The sequence below is a fragment of the Microtus pennsylvanicus genome, chromosome 12 (genome assembly GCF_037038515.1).
Source record: "Microtus pennsylvanicus isolate mMicPen1 chromosome 12, mMicPen1.hap1, whole genome shotgun sequence".
In the NCBI taxonomy this organism is placed as follows: Eukaryota; Metazoa; Chordata; class Mammalia; order Rodentia; family Cricetidae; genus Microtus; species Microtus pennsylvanicus.
This window is the reverse complement of record NC_134590.1, coordinates 64,295,015-64,314,995: the sequence shown is the minus strand read 5'-3', so window position 1 is coordinate 64,314,995 and position 19,981 is coordinate 64,295,015. Positions and strand designations below refer to the sequence as shown.

The window sequence follows — 19,981 nt, the reverse complement described above, 5'->3', positions numbered from 1 at the left end:
CATGCTGGCAGTCAAAGTTGGGAGTCTAGGAGTCACGCAGGTAGTACTGATTTTGAAGACCTGAAGGGGTCACGGATAGCAGCTGAGGCTTAGCACTGTGTGGCGGGGCTGGGGTCCCTGAAGGGAGCCCAGGAAAGGCTACTGGTGAGATGCCAATGCCATGAGATGACACCAAGAACAGCAGCAGCAGTGGAGTAAAGCCAGAGATTAGAAGACAAACTGTGTGCTGCAGAAGGCAGTCAAGACTGCAGGGCATATTTCTTAATTAGTGACTGATTGGGGTGGGTCCAGTTCATTGTGGGTGGGGCCATCCCTGGGCTGGTAGTCCTGGGTTCTATAAGAAAGCAGGCTTTGGTCAAGGTGTTCCATCACAGCAACAGAAACCCTAACTAAGACAGGGTGCAATCCACATAGCGGGTAGAAGAGACAGCAAATGCCGAAGACCAGCGATGGTACACAGAGTAGCAAGAAACTTGAGTGAGGAGGAAAGGGGAAACAGAGGCCTGAGATGGGAGCAAGACAGAGAGGCTAGTCTTGGTTCTGTTTTGAAAAGACCATTGTGTCTGTCTGTGGCAAATAGGAAACAGAGGGCCAAGAGTCAAACAATGACACTGGTACTGAAGGCATTCTTGTGGGAGAAGGGGCGACTTGGATAATGACAGTGAAAAGTGGGCAGACTAAGAAGTGAAGGTAAAGTTCTTGTGCCTTGCCAAAGGGCTGAATATACAGTTTGTAAGAAAGGACCTGGGTTTGATTCCCGGTGTCCCACACAGTAGTTACAAACCACCTGTCTCACTACAGTTCCAAGGGACCCAATGCCTTCTTCTGGCCTCTATAGGTACCAGGCATGTGGTGCAGACATACAAGCTCACAAAACATGATAAACATTAAATGTTTTGAAAAGGAAAAAGAAAAAAAAATTAAGGCCCAGAGAGAAGAACAGATAAGTTCAATCAAGTGTCTCTTACAAAGAAAACCAAGGGTACAAATCTTCAAGTAGGCTATTTTAAAGCCAGGTGTGGTGACACACACACATAATCCCAACACTTGGAAGGCTGAGGCTGGAGGACCAGAATGAGAGCCTTTCACGAAACCAAAATAAAATGAGTGTAAGCACTTGGCTTTGGCTCAAATTTTGGTTCAAATCCTGTGCAATCAATTCCCTCACCTTTAAAATCAGAGCCCACCTCATTAGCGCTAAGTCCACCATGTAAAACCTTTAGTCTAGGGCCTACCACTTACTTACATATACAAATACTAATACTAAAAGTAATGACATTAAAAATATCATTTAAGATTTATATATATATGAGTGTTTTGCCTGCAGGTACGTGCATGTACCATTATTACTGACTATACCAAGTTCAATTACCAATGTCCACCCAGGCTGGTCTGTTCCCAGTTGCAAATGTTTTTATATTGTTTTTTGCCTGTATGTATTCATATATGCGTACAGTGCCCACAAGGAGAGAAAAGGGCATCAGATCCCTTGAAACTAGAGTTATCGAGTTGCTGTTGGGAACCCAATCCAGGTCCTCTGTGAGAGTAATAAGTGCTTTTAAGGGCTGAGTCACCTCTCCAGTCCCATGTGGGGGGGGACTTTAAAAAAAATTTTTTTGTTGTTTTTTGTTTGTTTGTTTTGTTTTTCAAGACAGGGTTTTTCTGTAGCTTTGGAGCTTTACTGGAACTAGCTCTTGTAGACCAGGCTGGCCTCGAACTCACAGAGATCTGCCTGCCTCAAAGTTTTTTTTTTCTTTAGTTTTATTTCTTTTTTTTTTAATATTTATTTATTTACAGATGGTTGTGAGCCACCATGTGGTTGCCGGGAACTGAACTCAGGACCTTTGGAAGAGCAGGCAATGCTCTTAACCACTGAGCCATCTCTCCAGCCCCTCTTTAGTTTTATTTCCACCAAAGTTTAAAGACAGCCAGGTGAGCAAGCAACACACTCTGCTTAGAGACAGTGTTTGTACATCTTTAATTTTTACAGAAAACTGCCAAGATCTCGTGTGTGTGTGTGTGTGTGTGTTTTGCCTATGTGTATATCTGTGCATCATGTGTATGCAGTGCCCATGGAGGCCAGAGAGGGTTTCTAATACCCTGGAATTGGAGTTTCAGAAGGCTGTGAATCACCACAGTCCTCTGGAAGAACAGCAAGTGCTCTTAACCACTGAGTACCCTCTCCAGCGTTACAAGATGTTTTTTAGTATCACCATGGGTGCTAGCATTCTAACTATAGTCCTTACTTCTCTCTATTTTCAAAAGCCAGAGAGCTCTAAGGCCAAACTTGCAGGTCTCTTGAAAGCTTTACCCCACATTCTACAAGGTAGTAGTAAAGTATTCCCCTTTTCCATTAGACTGTCTAGACTTGCCTGAACTTACAACCTAGAGTGCTTGTAAAAACTACAGCTGTCAGAGCCCCAACCTATACCTCCACCTCCTTCTGGAACTGGCAGAAGATTGGTGCATAACTGCTAATCTCTACCTTTGCTAAACATTTCAGCCAAACCAAGTTTTTAGCAGGCTGGGGTAGTAATGTTTGAGACATGGTCTCATAAAACCCAGGATAGCCTGTAACTACCAACGTAGCCAAGGACAGCCTTGAATTTCTGAACCTCCTGTCTCCATTTCCCAAGTATTTGGATTATGAGCATTAGTCACCAAGCCAGCACCAGTCTTGTGTGTACGAGAGCGAGAGCGCACAAGTTCACACCGTGAACGCATGTGGCGCTCAGAAGACAGCTTTCGGGAGTTGGGTCTTGATTGCACCTTGCTGCAGCAGAGTCTTGTTACACTAGTCCCTGAGCTCCTCGAGCTCCCCTGTCCTCACCTGCCCCTCAATATAGGCGAGCTGCGACTGCAGATGAGCATCACTAAATTCAGCTGTCCATGAGACTTCTAAGGACCAAATGTGGGTCAGCTACCACTTTTTCCGGATGAATCACCTCCCTACCCACTCTCATCAAATACGTTTAGAAAACATGTATGACTCTAAATTATAACCCAAGATGCTTCTCTCCTGTTATCACACACCACTCAATTACTGAAAAACTTTGGGGCTGAAGCCGGGCGGTGGTGGCGCACACCTTTAATCCTGGCACTTGGGACACAGAGGCAGGCGGATCTCTGTGAGTTCGAGACCAGCCTGGTCTACAAGAGCTAGTTCCAGGACAGGCTCCAAAGCTACAGAGCACTGGCTGCTCTTCCAGAGTACCTGAGTTTATTTCCCAGCACCCACCTGGGCTCACCATCCTGGGTAATGCCAATAGCTTCTGTGCTCACCATGGATGCACATGGTGCACAGAAATACTTGCAGGCAAAACACCTAAACCACAAAAATAAATTAATTTTTTTTTAAAAAAGAAAAACTCCCCTGCAACATGGAGCCTTCATTTACCTCTTACAATTAGATAATATATTACTTAAAACTTAGAAAAATGTTATCTCTTATGTATATCTATGTATACTTTAATATATAACACATTTGATAACTGCATTCTAGACATATCCTCATCCCTTCCCACCCTTGCACCAAATTCCAGTCTTGCCTATCTATCACTGGCACTAAAGGATGACTTGTTTTGCCTTCCATTTTTTTTTAAAGATTTATTTATTTATTATGTATACAACATTCTGCCTCGATATATGCCGGCATGCCAGAGGAAGGCGCCAGATGTCAGTACAGATGGTTGTGAGCCACCATGTGGTTGCTGGGAATTGAACTCAGGACCTCTGGAAGAGCAGCCAGTGCTCTTAACCTCTGAGCCATCTCTCCAGCCCTTGCCTTCCATTTTTTATTTTATTTTTTTAAATTTTTTTATATTTATTTATTATGTATACAATATCTGTCTGTGTGTATGTCTGCAGGCCAGAAGAGGGCACCAAACCTCTTTACAGATGGTTGTGAGCCACCATGTGGTTGCTGGGAATTGAACTCAGGACCTTTGGAAGAGCAGGCAATGCTCTTAACCACTGAGCCATCTCTCCAACCCTGCCTTCCATTTTTTAATGGTGAATGAGGCACATCCTTTTTTTTTACCATCACTTAAAATTCATCAGGGGCTGCAAAGAGGGCTCAGCGATTAAGAGCATGAGCAGCTCTTCCAGAGGACCTGGGTTCAATTCTAAGCACCCAATGGCAGCTCACAACGACCTGTATCTACAGTTCCAGTGGATTAAATGTCTTCTTCTGGCTTCCATGAACACCAGGAACACACGGGTACACAGGCATACATGTGTACATCCATACACATACATAGTTTTTTAAAAATGAGCAATATTGGGGCTGGAGAGAGGGCTCAGCAATTAAGAGGGCCAGAGTTTGGTTTCCAGAATCCATGTCAGGGGGCTCACAAACTATACACCCAGGTAGTTCTAGGCCATTTTGAGAGCCCTATGGACACAGGCAATCAATCACTTGTATGCAAATCTGGGCTGGCTATGAAGTGAGTTACTTAGCAAAATAGAGAACTATCTTTCTTCACTCCTCCCTGGGTTAAGAACTTACTCCTCATCTCTCCCAATCCCCCCAGAAAGAAAAAACAGGGGCTCATGCCTGTAATGCCAGCATTTGGGAAGCACTTGGAGGGCGGATGAGACAGGAGGATTGCTGTGATTTCAAGGCCAGCCTGGGTTACAGAACGAAACTCTGTCTCAAACAGACAAAATAAATGGCATTTACAAGATCCCTCAGGTCTTGTAGCAGCCTAGGAACTTAAGGAACATAGACATTTGAGGTCAGCAGGATAAAGCTCACAATTCCACCACAGATCTTTCAGATAACCAGTCTAAACCTTTCACCTCAAAGCTTTAAAAAATTAAGACTTTGAGTGGAAATCGCTTGGTAGTGCTGTGCTCTTCCAAACCACACCATCCTGCTGCGAACGCGAACACCTGAAAAAAGGGGGTTCAGCTCCGCTTCCATTCTAGCGACCAGCAGACAGCATAATCAGTTTGTTCCACCTAGCTGGAAAGGACCAGGAGAGCCTTTAGGCCACACCCGAACTCATTTCACAGTCCACGCGGTGGCTGTGGCGCCTGCTCTTGAGCAAAGGTAAAGGTGGCTCCGTGTCATTCCTGTCCCTGTCAGACCTACTCGCCGCGAGCCCGCGACGACACATGGCTCCTCCTCTCCCCACAGCCTGGCTTGGTCAGGGCTGCCCCCGCCCCAGCAGCCTCCCGCCAGGCCGTACCTGCTCCGCCACAGCATGACTCCAGGTAGCGAGCGAACACACCGGCGACCCCCTGACGCCGCCATCTCGGCTCCTCCTAGGCGGACACGCCCCCTTCCGCCCTCGGACGCACGCCTGCGTCGTCACCGGACCAATCACGCGAAGGCCTGGGCCCGGAAGTCTGAGTGCTGCGCCCCTGGCGTGTGTGCTGGGCTGCGCTTGACGCTGGTGGTTGAGCCGCTCATGCACCCAAAAAGTCTGAGCCATCCTGTGCTCTGTGTGTGCGTGCCACCTGTCTCCGGGCGCCCACGGAGTCCAGAAGAAGGCGTTGAGTTCCCTGGAGCCGGGAGTCTTCCATTCTCACGTCACTGCTGTGCTGGCTGCCCGGGGCTCTGGAGGGCGAGGGGCTTGTAGGAATACAGAAAGCTGTCAAGATAGGCTCCCGGTGTCATGGTGTTTGCTCCTGTCCTTTTCAGTTGTGAGGGGGAAATGATCTTTCAGTGGTACCTGACACTTTCCTCTTACTTGGAGACCTGCAACCAGCCCTTGGATATTACTCTCATTTTAAAGAGGTCGGCGAAGTTAAGATGTTGCTCAAGGGCGCATTATTAGGCAAAGGGCGCACAAATTGTATAATAGAAAACCCAGTATTTCTACGTCAATGACATCGAAAACCATTTTTTTTCTGAACTTTTTTCCCTCTTTTTAAAGCCCTAGAAAAATGGTTGAACTTGGGTGCAAAAACTGTAGGATAGAAGCCCAGATTTTTTTCTTTTGCTAACCTTGTCTTCGCTAGATATTTGACACAGGAGGATATGCTAATTAGTGTTGAGATTATTTCTGTGTAGTTACTTAAATTCAGTTGTAGTAAAACCAACCACTAAAAAGAACCTGCAAGACACAGGTTTGGTATTAGAAGAGAGACATCTTCCTATGTTGTGGTTTTGCTGTTAGTATGGAATTGAGTGTTGTAATTCAAAGGGATGAAGTAAATTATTTCAAAATGATGCTGGAATCCCAGCTCTCTGGAGTGTCCTGAATCCCATGTCAACCAAGACTACATAGACTTTTTTTTTAAAGCCTTATGTAACACAGTGGCTATACCACACAATGATTATACATCATTTGAATTTTTTCAATTCTTTTGAAAACATGGAGTAAATATACTGTATACACCTTTTTTTAAAAAAAAGGAGCAAAACTAAAAACACTATTATAATAAAAACAAATGAAGACCAGAGAGCTGACTCAGTGGTTAAGAGCACTAGTTGCTCTTTCAGCGAACCCAGTTCGATTCCCAACACTCACATGGTGGCTCACAACTGTCTATAACTTCAATTCCAGAATATCCCATCCTCCTCTGGCCTCCAAGGGCACCAGGCATGCAAGTTGAGAGCAGACATACATGCAGGTAAAACATCCATACATATAAAAAATTAAATTTAAATATTAAAAAACGTATATATGTAAAAAAATGAATTCGACTTAAACTTTATACTAAAATGGGATCCAAGACCTGCACTTCAAACAGTATGGAGTGCTGGTGAGATGGCTTAGTGGGTAAAGGCCTTGTTAGCAGGCCTGACCACCTGGACCCACGTAGTGAAACACTAACATTGACTGGAAAGTTGTTCCGTGTGAATTTATGTGCACACACACACACACACACACACACACACACACACACATGCTTTTTGAAAGCAAAACTTAAAAACGCACAATGGAAAACTAAACTTTTTTATTTTATGTGACCGTATGTGCTGGTTGGTTGGTTGGTTGGTTTTCTGTGCCACGGCAACGTTTATTGGGAGCAGGGGTGGGGGTGGGGATCAGTCCTTCTTGGCCTCTGTCTTCTTCATGGCAGCCAGCACAATGCTCAGCTCCTCCCGGTTGTTCTTGGCGCCTATGTAAGTGCCCACCGTCTTCTTCTTGATGACCTCGCATCTCCACGGCACGCTGTTCGTAGGGTGCGAAGCCACACACCTCCTGGATCATGTACCACACGAACTTGGTGTGCTTTGTGAGGTGCCCGCCCGTCAGCTGTGCCTTGATTTGCTGATGTTCTTAGTCACCTTGTGACCCACAGCCATGGGGTAGCGCAGGGCCATGGCTGCTGTTCTCTGAGGCCGCGACAGGAAGGGTACTGGTTAGTTTTTATTGTCAGCTGAAGGCAGACTAGAGGAACTCCAGAAGAGGGAACCTCAGTTGAAGAATCGGCCTCCATCAGATGGCCTGTGGGCATGTTCCTGGGACAGTTTCTAGATCGTTGATTGGTGAAGGAGGGTCCAGCCCACTGTGGTGTTGGATCATTGGGCAGGTGGTAGCTGAGCAAGCCAGAGGAAGCAATCCAGTAAATCATTCCTCTGGTTTCTGCTACAGGTGTCTCCTCTTGACGTCTCATGATCATAGGCTCTAACCTGTAAAATGTAATAAACCCTTCTCCCCAAATTGTTTAAGGTCATGTGTTGTTTGTTTGGTTGTTTTGTTTTGTTTTGATTTTGATTTTTTGAGACAAGCTTTCTCTGTGTAGCAGCTCTGGCTGTCTTGACACTTGCTTTGTAGACCAGGATATAGTCATGTTTTAATCACAGCAACAGAAAGCAAACTAGAACAATGTGTGTGCATGAGTACACACACACACACACACACACACACACAATCATCTGTACCTGTGTGGTGGAGCCCAGAAGAGGGCATTGGATTCCTTGTCATTGGAGTTTTGGGGAGTTTGAGCTGCTCAGTGTAGGTGCTAGGAATCAAACTCAAGCTCTCTTGAAGAGCACCATGCTCTTAACCACTCAGCTATCTCTCTAACCCCTAAGATTTTATTTTATTTTATCTATTTATTTATTTAGTTTTAGTTTTTTGAGACAGGGTTTCCCTGTGAAGTCCTGGCTGTTCTGGAACTCACTTTGTAGACTAGCCTGGCCTCGAACTCACAGGGATCCCCATACCGCTGCCTCCTGAGTGCTGGGATTTAAATGTATGCACTACCACTCACTGCCTGATTAACCTTTAAGAAAATTTATATACTGGATTTTTTAAAAATATTTATTTATTATGTATACAATATTCTGTCTGTGTGTATGACTGCAGGCCAGAAGAGGGTACCAGTCCTCATTACAGATGGTTGTGAGCCACCATGTGGTTGCTGGGAATTGAACTCAGGACCTTTGGAAGAGCAGGCAATGCTCTTAACCTCTGAGCCATCTCTCCAGCCCTATATACTGGATTTGACAATGACTTTCTGGCTATAACACCAAAAGCACAGGGAACAACAATAACAAAAAAGGTAACAGAACTTCAAAATTAAAAAGCTATTTTTTGCATCTATTAAGCATGTTATTTTTCTCAGTTGTATTAGTATGGCAAATTTACATTTTATTTTATGTGCCTATATATTATTAGTACATGTTTGTATATGCACCACATGCATGTATGGTGTCCACAGATTAGATGCCAGATCCCTTGGAGACAGAGTTACGGATGGATAGTTGTGAACCATCCTGTGGGTGCCGGAAACTACCTGGGCTCTTTGTAAGAGCACCAAGTATTCTCAGCCACTGAACCATCTCTCCAGCCTCTATTTTTTTAAAGATTTATTTTTATTATTTTAAATTATATGTCTGTGTATAGGTCTGTCACATGCATGCAGGTGCCCACAGAGGCCAGAGAAGTTGCATACCCCCAGGACTGGAGTTTCTATGTGAGGCGCCTCACATGGGTGCTAGGAATCAAACCCAGGTCTTCTGGAAGAACAGTACATGCTCTTAGCCGCTGAGCCAGCCATCTCTCCAACTCTCAGATTTTATTTTCTGAGTCAGGGTGATGATATGTAGCCCAGGCTGGCCTGTGAGTGTGTAACCTAGACTGGTCTTGAAGTCATGATCCTCATACTCAGTTACCTAAGTACCAGAGCTACAGGTGTGACCCACCGTGCATAGTTTGCCTATTGAGATAAAACTCACATAGCTCCCTTTGGGGGCCATTTGCTTTCAAACCAACACACCAGCTATTATCTGTGTTCATTCTCTAATGGTTACTCTAGAGCAGTGGTTCCCAACCTTCCTAATGCTGAGACCCTTTAATACAGTTCCTCATGTTATGGTGAGCCCCAACCATAAAATTATTTCATTGCTACTTCATAACTATAATTTTGCTACTGTTATTAATCATAATATAAATATATGAGATGCAGGATGTCTGCCATGTGACCTCTAAAGGAGTCGTGACCCATAGGCTGAGGACTGCTGCTCTGGAGATAAGCACATGTGTATGTGACTTAAAGATGACCTGAGGGTATCTCAGTTTGTCTTACATTGTTGTGGTAAAGAACATGACCAAAGCAACCTGGGGTATAAAGTGTTTGACTTACAGGTCACAATCCGTCATCAGAGAATGCCACAGCAGAAACCTAGAGGCAAGGACTGAAGCAGAAGCCACAAGGGAACACTGCTTACTGACTTTCTTCTCATGGCTCGCTCAGCTGGCTTTCTTACATACCCAGGGAACCAGCTGGTAACAGGGTGACACCATCCACAGGATTTTGGGCCCACCCACATCAATCATTAAACAATGTGCTTAATCCTTGATAAATCATTTTCCACAGGAACCCAATTTGAATTTTAACTTCAGAAAACTCTGAATTTTTCTGTATACAAGAATCAACTCAATTACTATCAGAGAAGAAATTCTCCAGTCAAATTTCAAGTGTGTGTGTGTGGGGGGGGGGTGTATGTGTGCATGTGAGTGGGCCATCTCCTGTGTGTGTGTATGGAGGTCACAGGTCAATGTTCGGTATCTTTCATCTATCGCTTTCCACTATATATTTTTTTAATCGGGGTCTCTCGTTGAACCCAGGGATCACAATTTTGGCTAGCTAACCTCCAAGAGGTTAGCTTTCTCAACTTTTCCAGTGGTAAAGACAGATTCATCCTGCTGCCCTCAGCTGTTTCGTGGGTTCTGGGAACTGACCTCAGGAACTCATGCTTGCCTGTAAGCAGTTTACCCACGGAGCCATCTCAATCCTCCAATCACATTTCTATGATGGCTTACTCTAGAGCTGTCTACCAACCCAGGAACACCTCAAAAGCCAAATATGTGTAAACTTACTATCATTATGGCCAAATGTCTAAGACAGAAAGAGGAACGTTGACTTTGGCTTGAGGTTGTTTCAGCTTGGCCATTGCTTTGAACCTGTGGTGGTATGCACAATACACCACAGTGACAGCATATGACAGAAAAGACCTGCTGAACTCATGGTGACAGAAGTCAGAGACATCCCTTTCAAGGGCACAGCACCTTGAGGGACTGCCTTCTTCCTCTATGCTCTACCGCTTGTTCAGCCATCTTCCCCTGGGCCATAGGCTAAGACCAAGCTTTTCTGGCCTTGGGGGACAATGAAGATACAGCAGTAATCATAATCTAGAGGCTAAATATTAAGCATAGTGTTTGGATTGTAGATTATTTGTGGAGTGATAAAAAGGGAGAGAGAGGAAAAGGGAGAGGGCAGATAAGGTACTGAAGGGCAGCTAATGTATACAGTAAGACGAGACGGGGCCTGATAGCCTAGTAGGGGTTTGGTCATGGGTGTAATTCTTGAGTTCTTCTGAACCTGACTGGAATCAAATGAACAATGCCAATCCTTATTAATGACTTTGCTTTTGTTTGTTTAGTTTTTGACTTTTTGTATTACTGGGAACTGAACCAAGGGCCTGGTACATTCCAGGCACACACTCTACAACTTCACTATTAATTATGGATGGGTGGAAATGTGGGTGTTTGTTATTCTGTATTTCAGAAAGAAAGAAAGAAAGGAAGGAAGGAAGGAAGGAAGGAAGGAAGGAAGGAAGGAAGGAAGGAAGGAAGGAAGGAAAGAAGGAAGGAAGGAAGGAAGAGAAAGAAAGGTGGGGGGAATCCTATACAAGTATCCAATTTTACCATCCTGACATGTATACCTAAGTAGGTGACTCCAATTTGATGCCACGTCCAGCAAGCCAATCAGATGGTGAAGCCTGCAAGTGCAGGTCTGCTTCCGGAACTGCACAGAGCCGGACACTGTGTTATGCAAACAGGAAAAACCACTATACAGGCTCTTCGGGGAATGACAAGGAATGAGAGAGTAAACGATCTTCAAATGAACTCGGGCCAGTCTGTGCAGCCGTTATATATGGGAAACCTTTTCTGAGGGCCAGCCTCAGAATGGGACATATTCTAAGAAATGTTTAGGTGATTTCTTTGTGTAAATGTGTAAATGCTACATTATGAACACAAACAGTGCATTTACACAAAGCTAGATGGTAGAGGCCTGTCAGTGTGGCTGCTTTCAGGAGGGAGGCCTAGGTGGAACTGGAGATGGAACCTGAGACACTACACACGCAAGGCAACTGCTTTCTCACTGAACTACGTTCCTGACCTAGTGTGGCCTCTTGAGGCACCACACGTGGGATGCTGGGGTTGTTGCTGTTGTCCAGTAAGCTTTCTACTCACACATCTCCGTGAGTTCGAGGCCAGCCTCGTCTACATAGTGAGTTCCAGGTCAGCCAAAGCTACACAGTGAGACTGTCTCTCAATCAATCAATCAATCAATCAATCAAAACAAGAATGTACTCTACGACAATAAAAACTTACATAGATCAGTAAGCCATTTATTAGCACTATTAAGTATGCACTGTACACAGTTGTGCTACATTTTTACATGACTGCCACACACTGGCTTGTTTGCACCAAGACCTGAGTCATACTCCACATTACATCAGGACAGCTGTGACCTTGATGGGCCACAGGAATTCTTCAGCTCCATTACTATCTTATGGTAATATGCAGTTTATTATTGACCAAAATGATGTTTAGGCAGCAAACAGCTGTAAATATCAAACATTGTTCTAGATACCAAAGAGGCCAGGAGGGACTAGAGCCAACAAAATAAGAGATCCTGACACGGAAGAGCTTGTATTACAGCTGTTAATACAGACGGGGGTGCTGAGAGCTTGTATTACAGCTGTTAATACAGACGGGGGGGTGCTGAGAGCTTGTATTACAGCTGTTAATACAGACGGGGGGTGCTGAGAGCTTGTATTACAGCTGTTAATACAGACGGGGGGTGCTGAGAGCTTGTATTACAGCTGTTAATACAGACGGGGGGGTGCTGAGAGCTTGTATTACAGCTGTTAATACAGACGGGGGGGGTGCTGTGAGCTTGTATTACAGTTGTTAATACACACGGGGGGTGATGGGGTAGGGACCATGAAATGGGAGGGAACCACGTTCAAGACCAAGGATCTGAGAGTGTCAAGATCTGAATGACGGAGGCAAGCGTGCAGGATGTGAGGGAGGTGCGGCCCTTGCACAGGAGCAGCAAGCACACTGCTGAGGTGGGAGCATGTCCAAGCCGCTCCCAAACACCAGGCCCAGGCGGAAGCCCGTTCACATGGTTTCCACCACTCTGCGAGGGGTGAGGAAAGCAGCAGTGGCTGCTGAGGACAAAGGGGCACAGAGACTTAAGAAAGACGCTATGAAAAATTCACCTCCAGTCCTGGAGCTTGGAGAACTAGGACTTTTCCAGAACATTTCCTGAGAGAAGTTCCAGAAGGACTGTACAAGTGTGTTTTCTCCCCTTCATCTAAACTCATCTGGAGAAGTCTTACATCAGGATTGGCGCGCTAACTCAGGAACCATGATGCGGTGTGGTTAGTAACAATGAACAATGCCTTACTTGAAGATTAGCTGTGTGTAGGTAAGAGCTCTTGGACATGCAGCAGCACAGCCATCAGATAGGACACTTCCCTAGCTGAAAACACAACATGGATGGAGTTCCTTGCTGCTCAAGCTCAGAGCTCAAGAGGCAAATGAGGCACTGCTTTTGCTTGGTGAGAGGAAAGCACCCCAGGAAGCTAATGCTTTCACCGCACGGTTATGAACTGGTCAGGTCATTCAACTAGGAGGCCAGGGTAGAAGATGAGGCTGTCTCAAAACTAAACGAATGAAGCCTACTGCATTTCCACTCTTGCTTCAGACAGTCCCGACATAGGAAACATTTTCACCCGAGAATTTACAAGCACACTGGCTCCTCTGTCCTGGGAGAAAGTGAGATGCATTAATAACTAGTTTTATTTTGAGATGGGACCTCACTCTACTGCCCAGGCTAGCCTTGAACTTGTCATTGTCTTACTGGAATTACAGGCACAAATCACCACACCTAGCCCACTGCAGTTTTCTATAATCCCAACAGGCTAACGCAGGAAGATTGTGAGTTCGGGGCCAGCCAAGGCTATGAGATGAGCAGAACCCTAAATGGAACTCAGATTTATTTTGGTCTTATGGTATGTGAGGCTACATAGTAAGATCCTGTCTCAAATAACACACTCCTACTGCCAAAAACAAACAAAATTCACAACCCAAACACTTCATCAGTGATTCACTTTAACTGGGTATGACTGCTCCAAAGGACTGTTTCTAGTACCAGTCTCTCTGGGGAAGGGATGACTGGCCACTTCCCTAAGCTCTGTGAGACTCTGGAAGCTACCCAAAGTTCCAAACATGTGCTGAATAGGGGGCAGGTTCGGGGAAAGGATGGCCACTCTGGAATGGATGTTTGATTCAAGGCTCTGGAATGTCAAATTAAAACAACAACAACAACAACCTAACCTTTAGATCATTTACTGACAAGAATCTGAATCTACTACCAAGTCCTAAGAACAAAATAACCTTGACAATTATCTGAAAGGTTTTCAAGAAAAATTTATTTCATAAATTAATTCATGTAACAGTGGGCATTTAGTCACAAACTATCGAACAGAAAAGGAACTGTAGGGGCATCATGTATACCAGCATTACCAAAGATGGACACATTTCACTGAACTATTAGCCATGATAACAGAGGAACACATGAGACAGCAACCAACAGCTCAAGGGGGCCTCTTGTTGAGAATTCAAATCCAATTCAACACCAGAGTCTTGTAGGGACAGAACAAGCCTCGAACTCAGCTCGCTGTGCTGGATGGTGGCTATGAGGACCCCAGCTTCACAATCAAGATAGCTTTTGCTGCTCAACTTGTGCTAAAAGGGAATATTAATTATGATTTGAACAAAAAAGTCTCCCTTCCTAGCCAGTTCTATGCAGAAGTTCAGTTCAGGAAAGCAGCCCTCTCCTGACAGGAACCCAGGGGAGGTCATTCCACACCTCTGGCCAATTCTTTACACTTTGGATACAGCCACTCATAATGTGGTCATTAAAAAGGCCCTTTTCATGATACCAGGGGAAAGCTGTAGAAACAAAACAAGGGGACTAAAGAAAGCACCAGCTGCATACTCCCTTCCCCTGTGGGCAGGAGGAAAGCACCATGACCTAAGTTGTCTTGTGCAGATCTTAATGCTCATGGGACAGAGGAGGTGGAGCCCTGGCCATCCTGGGAGACCAAGGGCTGTGTCCACTTGGCTGCACTGCAGCCCTGGACCTGCTGCCACAGTCCTGCAGACTTGCTGCTGTTCTTAGCCTGGTGGGCAGAGGATATGCCCCGGGAGAAGGATGCCCACGGAGTGGGATCTAGAATTGACCTCAGATTGGCTCTGGAGCCCTCACAAAAGACCCTTTCAGGCAAAATGTGAAAAAAAAAATGTCATGATTTTCACAGCTCTTGGAGGAGCACAAAGTTTAGGATTCACAGCATGAGTTTCCGAGCTCGTCAAAGCTCAAGTAAGGCAAAGCTACACATCTTTCTACTGCGCCTCCCTCGCAGTCGGCTCTTCCAGCAGGGGCAGCAGGGAAGACAGACACAATCTGCGTTCACAGGTGATGAGGGACATCTAGACAAATGGAGGGAAAGACTGAACAGAGAGTAGGGAGAGAAGATGAGAGGCACTAACGGGAGGGAAGGAGGCTGCTACAGCTAGAAACCGAAACACAGCAAAGGAAATGGGCTGAAACCTGGTTGGAGCTGAGGTCTCTCTCCTTTCTCCATAACCTTAACTTCTGGAGCTGAGGCTACTAAGTTGTGCTTAATGGCAGTTTCTATCACTTGGGGTGGGAGCTCCCCACCCTCGGAAATTCCAACTCCCAGCCCAAGACAGATCTGTAGTTCCGGCTGGTGACATCCCAACCACCCGTTATCTCCCGTCGTGCTCAGGTTCCAAGACTGGCTTACTGTGAATCTGGACGGTAAGACAGGTGTGGCCGAGTGGGACCTACTCAACGAGTAAACTTCTCTTAGCTCTGAAGTAGAAGAGCCTTTGCCAAGGGAAGGCCGAGAACTGCAGTTTCCCTCCTAGGACTGCCCAGGACTATGGTGGAGCTGTGTCTCTCCAGTCCTGCTCACAGTCCAGGCCAGCGCAACCCTTGTCATAGGCAAACTTGGAAGCTCTGTCATGCTGCTGGTGCCACAGCTGTGCACACCTCCCCTTTTGTCTTCTGTGTGATCTGGATGCCCTAGTGACCCTGGTGGTTGTTTACTGCCTGCTAGCTTGCAAGCTGTCTAATGTACAGTGTCTTAGATGTACTTGTGGCACAATGCGTAGCCCACTCCACTTCCTGCAGTCACATGACAGAGCTCAGAAGCACAGAGTACCTTAGAATCCTGCCCCAGGAAGGGAGGCGTTGGGGTGAACACAGACCACATCTGTACGGTCTGGGCAACATGGCTAAGACAGGGATCTGCACACAACACTGAGGGCCAGCGTGTACACTAGCCCACACTCTTCTCAACCAAGGGGTCATGACCTTCAAAGACTCCACAGAGAAGCAGCTGTGTGCTAAGTTATTTAACGGCTGAGGTGGTGAAGGTCATGGTACATTTTCCCTCTGCTCATGTCTATTTTTCTGTTCCAGTGTGGCCTAGCCCATCAACCTACAAAGGATAGGCACGTGAAGACCGCAGGCCTGCACCCCTTCTCCCCAGCCAGGGAATGAAGGACTTCTAGGAGCGGTGACTAACATTCAGCACAGCACCACGTACTCTTCTCTACAGACAGAAAATCGTCCCTGGACAGAGCTAGGAGCACGGCAAGAGGTGACCGGCACCCAATGGCTGGGAGGAGCAGCCTATTCATCAGGCAAGAATGCTAACTATCTGTACGTGAACTGTGGGGTAGACGGAAAGAGTAGGAGATCCTGGGATGAGAAAACACAAGGCGAGCCTTGGAGAGCATGGTGAGGGCACAGTGGGAAGAAGACTCTGGGGCTGCTGCCCAGACAAGGCAGCCTACTGCCTGCAGACTCCTTGGGTGCAAACTGAGAAACTGCGCTACTTCCAGCATGTGAACCATTTCCAGTAGGTTTGGCAAAGGACCAGACTATGTGAGGCTCTCGCAGAGGCAACTGGCTCTGGGATGTCAGGGTCTTGCTGGAGGGATGGCTCGCTGGGTCTCATCTATCCATCAGCTCTCTCCTACTCCTGAAGCAGGCACTCAAGCAGCTGCAAATGCACCGGGCCAGCCTCTGTCACCACTGTCCCAACTTTGCCATATACCAACATTTCACAGAAAACCACACTCAACCTTAATCTTTTTGAGAGCTCTGCTTTTACATATGCCACTATAAACAGCTACGTGTACTAAGTGGGCAGGACGGAGGAGGAGGATGAAAAAAGCTTCCTTGAATGAGCTACACGAGAAGCTGGAGACAGGGAGGGGCTGCCTGAAACATAAATGGGGACACTCCCCATCCATGTGCTGATCAAATGCCTGTCACATACTCTCTTAAGACTTGTATCGCCTTTCTCCTTAATGTCTTACAAAGTGTTTTAAAATCACATTTGGAGACCCCAAACATGCAGCATACAAAAACAAAAAAGAAAAAAATGAAAATTATCAACACTAACATTAAAAAAGTGCAACTTACATTGGGGCCTGGATGGGCTCCTCTGGCACTAGTGACCCACACTCACAGATGGGAGAAAAGATGGGGCAAAGCCACAAACACACAAACACACACATTCTCTCAGTCTAAAGGTCCTGGGCAGAGATCAGGAAACACACCAGTTCATCCTTCTCAATCACTGAAAAGAGCTGGTGGGAACACACAGGCCAATTGGCCAGGTGCCCCCCAGGCCGGGTTTCTACGTCTTGGTCGAGCAGCACCATAAACAGAGGAACTTCCATGTGGATGCACAAACACTGAGTCCTTAGATTCCTAGTGTTGCTTAGGATGTGTGGTTTCTTCCACCTGTGATGGGAGAGACAGGAAGGAGGTGGCCTGATATCATTCAGGACCATTCCCAGGAGAAAGGGAGCATTCCTGAGGCTCTATACTCAGCAGTAGAATTAGAGGACCCTTCTTCACCAGCTTCTAAAAAGGCTGCACCTTGAAATAAGTAAAAATTCACGGACTGGGCATCGTTGAGTGGTTTAGGCATAGGGCAAAATCAGGGAACCTATTCCAGGGAGATCTAAAAAGATCCAGCATGGAGACCCAGCTGCAGCATTCTCAGCAGCTCGCTGACTGCTCCAGCTCCTCCTCCTTGGCAAAGAAAGTCTCTAGTTCCAGCAGCTTCTGGATCAAAAGCGCATCCAGCTCTCGAGTCTGTAGAGCCGCCTTCTGGGCCCTCGTGAAGCTGCCCACCAGCTTCACTTTCCCTCGAGCGCGTCTCTTTCGGGGCAGGGTAAAATCCTGGAATTCCAGAACACGCTTCCTTTTCTGCTGGCTGACAGAGACCAGTGTGCCATTTCGTTCTTTGGGTTCCTCGAAGATTGTCTCTAAACACCTGAGGATAGAGCACAACTCACAATCACCAGCGGGAACTCACAGAGCCCAGCTGGTCACCACGCAGACCAAAAGCTGCCTGTGCTGACTCCCAACTCGACTGTTTCCTATGGCCAGCAGCTATTTCCATGCATAGGAGAAATATGTGCACAAAGTGAAAAAAGTTCAAAGAGAAGGGTACACAGCACAATTAAGGCTAGCTCCTCACTCCAGTATGTATAACACCACTAACTGCTGGTTTTGTGTATGTTCTCCAAAGTTAATATGTAGACACACTGAAGTAACATAGCAGACACTGGGCAAACAGCAAACCTTTTGTCACAGCCCAGGCTGGCCTTAAACTCCCTGTATAGCTAAGGATGACCTAATTTCCTGCCTCCCTGACCTCTGCCTCACAAGTATCTGGATTATAGGCGTGCTAATCTACCATACCAGGCTCTAGACAGTAAACCTTTTAATCTCTGAGAGCCATGTGGTTCTCTATCACAAAACTGTTTTGAGTTTTCCTTTTGTGAACAAAGCTATTAGCCCACAAACCATAAAAATAATAAAATGCCGGGCGGTGGCGGCACACACCTTTAATCCCAGCACCCATGAGGCAGAGACAGACGGATCTCTGTGAGTTCGAGGCCAGCCTGGTCTACAAGAGCTAGTTCCAGGACAGGTGCCAAAGCTACAGAAAACTCTGTCTCGAAAAAACCCAAAAATAAATAAATAAAAATAAAACAAATAAAAACTGGTGGTTGGGGACATAGAGTCTTTGTCTAGGACACATGAGGGTCTGGGATACAACCCCAACATGGTTTTTGTTTTAGTTTTTTAAAGACAAGGTTTCTCTGTGTAGCCCTGGATGTCCTAGAACTGGCTCTATAGACCAAGTTAGCCTTAAACTCAGAGATCCGCCTGCCTCTGCCTCCTTAGTGCTGGGATTGAAGGTGTGCAGCTAGCACCACCCAGCTTTCAGCATGGTCATTAAAAAAAAAACCAGCTGGGCGGTGGTGGCGCACGCCTTTAATCCCAGCACTCAGGAGGCAGAGGCAGGCGGATCTCTGTGAGTTCGAGACCAGCCTGGTCTACAAGAGCTAGTTCCAGGACAGGCTCCAAAACCACAGAGAAACCCTGTCTCGAAAAACCAAAATAAGTAAATAAATAAATAAATAAATAAAATAAAAAAATAAAAATAAAATAAAATAAAAGTTAGGTTGGGCCATGGAGTTGCACTCCTTTGATCCCAGCACTCAGGAAGAGCAGAGGCAGGTAAATCTGAGTTTGAAGCCAGCCTGGTCTACAGAGCCAGCTCCAGGGCATTCAGGCTACACAGAGAAACCCTGTTTCAAAACCAACCAACAACAACATCAACAAAAAGGAAAGTCAGGTGTGGGGATGCAAGTCTCTAATCCCAACTATCAGGAAGGCTGAAGGAGGGTCACGTGGTTTGGGGACAGGCTTTGAGTGGGCCTAGAATTGCTAACTGGTGGTATGTATCTCCACAGCAGCAAACAGCACACTGTCGCACGTGGGGCTCCTTCTACCCATCAAAGACCCCGAAGCTTGTTTTCATTGAATACAATACTGTCTGATTCATTTTCAACAGCACGCATTATATTTCATAATAAAAATGGACCAAAGTTGAGTGGAAACCCTAGTAACGGACACTTCGGTTGTTTCCAGTTCTTTCCCATCACTCAGCAATCCTGCAATGAATAGTCTCCTGAAAATGAATGTCTTGTAGGCAGAGCCCATGTGCAAATACTGGGATAAAATGCCAGGAATCTCTTCCTTTATCCCAGATAAAACAGTCAATAACTGTCACTGCTTCAAACTGAATTTTGATCCCAAGGTGGCCAAGTGACATCTGTCTGTATTTGGCTTGAAATCGTGGTTGAAAGAGTAATTAGTAGCGTAGACAAAGCTAGCCAGTGTATTCAGCAAACACAGCTGCAAGGTGAACACATCTATGAGCCGACAGCCCACAAAGACTTCTTGTCTATCATGTCACTGACCCAGATCAAGGATTTGGAACCCGAACCCCCATTCTAGGTATTTCTAAAGTCCAATACTGGGCCAGAATTGGGGGCACCTTTGGTCCCAGAATTCTCCCAAGGCAGAGGCAGGT

At 46.0% G+C, this 19,981-nt stretch overlaps 2 protein-coding genes and 1 pseudogene across 6 annotated transcripts in view; all 3 read right to left on the bottom strand.

Annotated features, from left to right (window-relative positions):
- Pisd (phosphatidylserine decarboxylase) overlaps positions 1-5,291 on the bottom strand; it is a 54,633-nt gene extending 49,342 nt beyond the window's left edge. The window contains exon 1 of one of the 3 annotated variants that reach the window (XM_075944039.1): positions 5,193-5,291. In XM_075944039.1, coding sequence (XP_075800154.1) covers positions 5,193-5,257 — 65 coding nt within the window. In that variant the 5' untranslated portion in view covers positions 5,258-5,291. The remainder of the gene's footprint in view (positions 1-5,192) is intronic. The other 2 variants (XM_075944047.1, XM_075944042.1) reach the window with 2 other exon arrangements.
- Positions 5,292-7,000: 1,709 nt separating this feature from the next.
- Positions 7,001-7,279, bottom strand: LOC142832757 (large ribosomal subunit protein eL36 pseudogene; annotated as a pseudogene).
- Positions 7,280-13,885: 6,606 nt separating this feature from the next.
- The window catches only part of Prr14l (proline rich 14 like), a 74,464-nt gene continuing 68,368 nt past the window's right edge, over positions 13,886-19,981 (bottom strand). For all 3 annotated transcript variants that reach the window (XM_075944029.1, XM_075944024.1, XM_075944023.1), the window contains one exon: positions 13,886-17,866. In XM_075944029.1, coding sequence (XP_075800144.1) covers positions 17,590-17,866 — 277 coding nt within the window. In that variant the 3' untranslated portion in view covers positions 13,886-17,589. The remainder of the gene's footprint in view (positions 17,867-19,981) is intronic.